Source organism: Sylvia atricapilla, chromosome 6 (genome assembly GCF_009819655.1).
Source record: "Sylvia atricapilla isolate bSylAtr1 chromosome 6, bSylAtr1.pri, whole genome shotgun sequence".
Classification (NCBI taxonomy): domain Eukaryota; kingdom Metazoa; phylum Chordata; class Aves; order Passeriformes; family Sylviidae; genus Sylvia; species Sylvia atricapilla.
The window spans coordinates 29,217,432-29,223,431 of NC_089145.1; the positions used below are offsets into that span (position 1 = coordinate 29,217,432).

The 6,000-nt window shown below is 53.8% G+C and overlaps 1 protein-coding gene across 2 annotated transcripts in view; it reads right to left on the minus strand.

Annotated features, from left to right (window-relative positions):
- The window catches only part of GALNT16 (polypeptide N-acetylgalactosaminyltransferase 16), a 74,830-nt gene extending 70,946 nt beyond the window's left edge, over nucleotides 1-3,884 (minus strand). For both annotated transcript variants that reach the window (XM_066321366.1, XM_066321365.1), the window contains exon 1: nucleotides 3,610-3,884. In XM_066321366.1, the coding sequence (XP_066177463.1) occupies nucleotides 3,610-3,813 (204 nt within the window). In that variant the 5' untranslated portion in view covers nucleotides 3,814-3,884. The remainder of the gene's footprint in view (nucleotides 1-3,609) is intronic.
- Nucleotides 3,885-6,000: the final 2,116 nt, after the last annotated feature.

Here is a 6,000-nt window from a genome sequence, read left to right on the forward strand (position 1 = left end):
GACAGAAAAGAGTCTAGAGAAGAAGCTTATCTTCCAAAAACACACAAACCAACTGTCAGAGGTCTTAGGGCTCCTTCTAATCAATATGAAACTCTGCTGCACTCCAGAGAAAAAATGCATTTCTAGGAGTGTGGTACTCACTCGTGTTTCTACTCTCTGCGGTAAGTAGAAGGAGAAGCATGCAGAGGCTTGTCATGTCACCAAGTTAGCCCTGCCATTTGCTAATATCTGAATTTTCATTTCAAGCATCTGTAGAGCCTGTTTGTGAAGAGCCCATTGCAGAGATGCCACATGTCAAGATTTCTATATATAAAGCAGGTATCTGTAGGATCACGAGCTGTTTCTGGAACATTGATCTCTGACAGCTCTATGCCCCAGCTTAAATATTCAAAGATTTCCCTGCTGACTCCAGGAATCAGACATCCAGATTTTAGGTTCAAAGTTGTGCTAATAAATATGAGGTCAACAAATAAAAACCAGTTTCAAGCTGAGACTTGCAATTGACTACAGTGTTCACCTGAGGTGATTTTTATTCTTCACATTAAGAGAGAATAAAGAAGAAAAACACAAGCCCAGAAAGCATTTCAGTTTTTAAACCCATGCAATACACCTTCACTTGCCCAGGATTTGAAATGTCATAGCATAGATGCAAGAGCAGAACTCTTGGACTCACTCATCCAAAAGAAAGATTTTTTTTTTTATTTTTCCCAGACAGAAAAGCAGCCAATTTTAGAAAACTGAAAAAAATATTTTTCCAGAGACCCATAAGTCATGTGAGTCACCCTTATTTGCAGATGAGCCTAAACCTGAACTCCAACACCATCACTCATGCAGAGCAGAGGAAACCAGAAGCTGCACCAAAATGGGCAGCTTGTCTCAGTGGCTCTGCAGAAAGCCAAGGGATAGAGAAGCACACAGAGCACAGGCACGTCTCCCCTTATACATGACTGCCATCATACATTAAGTCAAATAATATGACTTTGAGGGGAATGAACTCAGGGTTGAGGGCTCTGCGCTGTCAAAGGACAGCTGCTTCTCTAGACTCCAGTGGGGCAGTAGAACTGGCACATTTCCTGTGCTGGCTGTGCTGGGGAACAAAGCTGGACGCATGCTGAGGGCTGTCTACACAGCTGCTGCCCCAGCCTGGCCAGCCCTCAGGCTCACACATGCAGCTCACACCACCAGACGCACTGCTCAGACCCTGCTAGATGCCACGCCCTGAGGGACAGTGCCATCCCCAGACCTCCACCAGCCTTCCTGCCCCGTGCCCACGCGCAGTCACTACCCTGCTTCTGCCCCAGCAGCGCAGGCAGAGGCCAAGGCTGGGACAGCTCCATGTGCACATCACTGCTAAGCCTGTTTGGCTCCCCACAGCCATAGCACTGCACAGTTACAGGAGTACACACTGCATTTCACCACCTTGCCTCTCACGGCAACCCACCAAACCTGCATGCATGAGGGAAAGCCCAAACACCACAAACCCTTCCTGTTTCCCTTCTCCATACAAATACACCATGGCAGGTCAGAATGTGAAATTTCCACCATGCCCCACTGCCAGGTGCATCAGGAGAGGGTCCTCCCTCATCTCAGCTGCTACTGAGAGCCCTACTGGGAGGGCTGGCACATCCTGGGACTCCAGTTACAGAGGGACTTGAGATGCAAAGATGATTTTTTTCCTTGCTATAGGATCTCTGGCATGGAGCAGAGCTGGAATGGTTTGCATGGTTTTGAGAGCAGGACCAGGTTTGGTGTGGCTGTTGTGTGGCACTATCTTGTAAGGAGAGGCTTTGTGGTTAGCCATGAGCACATACTTTCCCTCCGTCAAACAGCAGCAATATAACAACGTGTAGCACTGCCACAGCATCCTCCTCATGAGGATTTTAAGGTGCTTGGCAGACGATATGGATTCATGTAACCTCACAAGCCCTCTGAGAGGGAGTAAAGTAAATGCTATAAAAAAAAACAGAAGGGATAGCGGGGGAACAGAGAAATAAAACTGCTAGAGCAGCATGTTCAAGCTCACACAAGAAATCAGAGGCTCAGGGTCAGCTTCCTCTGCCACTAAGGTGGAATCAAAAGAGCAGGAGTGCTCCAAATCCTCCGTTTGTTCAACTCAGCCCTAGCCAGCCTAAGAGCATTACCGAGTGCACCCAAAGGGCTACAGCAATATTAGCATCCTCACCATACTCATTTCCACAGTCCTGCTCCATAGACAGTGCAAAGCAGAGCAGCCCGAACTGCTGGCAGCCTCCAGCCCTAGTGAGCACCAAATAACAGAAGCGTTCTGCCCAAGAGCCTCAGCCTTGACTTTTGAGTTTCAGCAGCCGCAAGCAATGGCCAAGGAGCTCGGCTGAAGAGTTTCCAGCCTGCTGCCTGAGGGTTGGGACTGCTCTTTCTGCATGTTCCAAACATTTACAGGGCTTCCCAAACACCTATACACACACTTCCCATCTCTGCTTTACAGGTGAAAAAAAGTGAAACACAGACCAAAAAATCCCAGTGCCAGCCACGGTGGGAAGCGGGCAGCCCTGGCGCCTGGCCCCTGCTCTGACTCTGACCGGGCTGCTGCTTTTGTTCGCTTCCATGTGTGCGTAACCAGCTGACAAATGGATTCGCAGCCAAAGAGTGACACACAGTGCAGTTCCCGAACTGCTTCAGCTGGATCACTCCTGGGAACGGTATTGCTGGGCAACTTCTTGCTCCAGGGGCTGATTTATTTTTTATGAAGCGATTGCCTAGAGTTGGGAGAGCTTTATTGATGCTATTATACAGGCTGAAGGGAGGACAAATCACCCCCATGGACAGAGCAGAAAGGTCCTCATCATCCTCAAGTCAAGAGCTCAATTTTATCCCCCTTGCTGAGCCCACAGATATCCAAGGTAGGCAGTGTGGGGCTTTCAACAAAACTGAAGTAGCACATCAGGACACTGCTACCACTCCTCGGGTTAGGAACGGAGCCCTGGGGGCTCCCGCCATCTCCCTGCCCAAATCCCAGCATGACCCCGACCCAGACTGCTGCCTCTGGCTTGAAAGAGACAGAAGTCCCGAGTGGCGCCCAGTTCGCCCATCTGGCAGCCAGGCAGAGGGGGCCGAGGCAGAGGTTGGTACCAGCTGTACAGTCACTCACATCCCCCGGCCCGATGCTCGGTGCCCGGCTGGCCGGAGGAAGGGCTTGTTAGAGGTCATGGCTCCCAGCTGGTCCTGACGGGAAAGCACTGTGATCACATACATTCGTGGGTGCGCACATATCCGTATGCGTGCACCTTCTGAACGCGAACCAAAAATCTGCCAGCTGTTTTACGCGCCTTTTTCCTCGGCCAAGGGCAGCAGCTCTCAGCCGGAGGAGCAGAGCCCGGGCTGAGAGCGGCGGAGACAACTCGCAAACACTTTACCCACGGCATTACTCTATTCCCCCGAGAGTGCCCACCCTGCTCCCCGATTGTAGCGGCTGCCATGGTGACAAGCACGAATGCTAAAATAAACAGAAAGCATCCTGAAGGCAAAGCGCAGCCCTCCGCCGGCGCCCCCCGCGCCCGCCGCGGCGGCTCCCTCCCCGAGCATCCTCCCGGCCGCGGCAGGACGGGATGCTGCCGGCCGCCGCTCACTCACGATGAGGGGGATGGTCCTCTCCTCCCGGCGCAGCTCCAGCCTGCCGGCCGCCCTCTGCCCGCTCCGGGCGCCGCCGCTACCGCCTCCGGCGGACCTGCCGGCAGCCGCCGAGCGGGGCTTGTTGTCCTGCCATAAGTAGTAGAAAGTGCCCAAGATCCAGGCGACGGTCAGGATGGCGATGGCATTAGCCCTGATCCTCCTCATGCCGAGCGCCCCGGGGGAGCCTGGGAGCGCTGCCTCGACGGGCAGGGGCGGCTGCGGGAGGAAGAAGAAGAGAGGAGGAGGCGGCGGCGGCACGGCTCCCCCGCCCCGCACCGCTCCGGCCCCGGCCCGCGCCGCCCAGCCGCCGCCGGGTCCTAACGCCTCGCCCGCTCCGCCGCAGGGGGCGGAGGGCTCCGCGCCTCCTCCCGCTCCTCCTCCTCCCGGCCTGGCCGGCGCGGGGAGCGGGGGCAGCGGCCCGCCGGGATGCTCTCGGCGCCGCAGCTGCAGCGGGGACGGGGCGGCAGGGTTCCCGCGGCGGCAGGGTTCCCGCGGCGGCAGGGTTCCCGCGGCGGCAGGGTTCCCGCGGCGGGGAGCGGGTGACACGGGCTCAGCCCCAGGAGATGGCTGCTGGGACGCGGGCAGCGCAGCAGACTGCCCTCCTGCACCGCTGCCCCGCTGGGACTCGTGTCTGTACTGCCATAGTCTAAGGCAGGCCGCCAGCGAATACACCGTGGCAGCCCACGGCAGATCCAGGCACCCACTCCACGGAGATGAGCCCATCTCCCACCGAAGCTGTGGTGGTTGGCGGGAGCAAGGCTCTCGGGCTGACGATGGAGCTGCCCAAGAAACGCTCCCATCGCTGCGGTCACACTGGTGGCACAAGCGCTGGGCGCCTGGGCCCGCCACAGCCTCCAGGCCTCTGGAGCCCTGCCGGAGGACAAGCACGGCAGTGGAGAGGCAACGATGATACAATTCCACATTACAGGGCGCTGCTAAAACTGTAGCAGAAAAAAGCTCACTGAATCCAGCCCTGCGGGCAGCTTGAACAACAGAGCATGCAGCTTGTGACATTTAGGCATAGTGCAGCTGCTGTGCAACTACGGCTTTAAGGTTTGCAAGAGCAGGAGGTACTGAGAAAACTTACAGGGAAAACAAATGTTTAGAAAACAAAAGGCGGTTCCAAGGCACCTGATACTGGGGCTAGATAGAAAATGTGGGTGCTTCCGAGGCACTCAGTGAGGGGATAAGGGTATTTGCGTTACAGTATGGAAAATGTCATCTGGGCTTCTAAATAGGTTTTGCCCTACTTTCCTCCTAACCAAGTTTCTCTAAGTGTAATTGCAACTTGCCCTGCTAAATTGCCCTTTGAGATTTACCTGCACAGTGCTTGTTTCCTCAAGTACAGCATAGTACAAAATTCATTCCTCAGACTAATTCTGTGAGAACTCAGGGCAGAATGCTGTTTCTAGCACCACCACTTCCCACAGCTGCAGCATGGTTCCATATCAACCTCCCTGCAAAGCACATTGCACGCCTGATGTAGAAAATGTTAGAAAAGCATCTCACATCCTCCCAGGCACTTTCCCCAATGACCTGTCAACCATACACAGCTTCCCAGGCTGACTAGTCATGGTCAGGGAGTCAAGAGGAAGTTTAAGACACTTAAGGCAAAATTAAAGTCTTCCAAGGGATCAACAAAAACATAATGAGTCTAAGCTGCCCGGTCCACATCCTGTGGAAGCTGGGCTCCCACTATTTTCAGTCTCTTTCACAGTCTTACTGGAAAAAGTGCATCTGCTCTCCCATGTGGGTTTGGATCCAGCAGCTGCCTGGGCTGCTGAGGGACATGAAGAGAGGCAGAGGAGCTGTACCAAGGATTCAGAAAAGAGGGAGGCAGGGAGTAAGATGTTCTCATACCCATGTGATAGCAAAGCCAGGCAGAGTGTCTTCTCTTTCACCACTGTGCAGATCATATCAGACTATGCTTGATTCCTTCTTAGTCTTTTCTCACCTTTTGGTGGAATTCACTACAGAAAAGCAAATCACGAACAGCAATGGAGACTTCTGTGTAAAACAGGAGAAAATCCTCTGCACCAAGACCTGAACTAAACAGACTGCCTTCTGCTTTTCCAAGCACATTGCTTCCCTTTTCCATTGCAGCCATTCCTTTTCTTCCTGTGTTACCCCCCACTCTGCTAGCACACCCTATAAACTGCCATACAAACACCATTGCCTCTCAAGGGGTGGCATGTAGGGAAGTCTCAGAAATGAGCAGTGCTCTGTAGGCAAGCTTCAGCAGAGTCCCAGACAGAAGCCAGGTCAAGAGATCTTTCCTAGGGGGCATTTGTTTTTACTCCCCTCTCGCTGCAGGAATCAGCAGTAGAAAGCAGGGTCTGTTCCTGCAGAAAC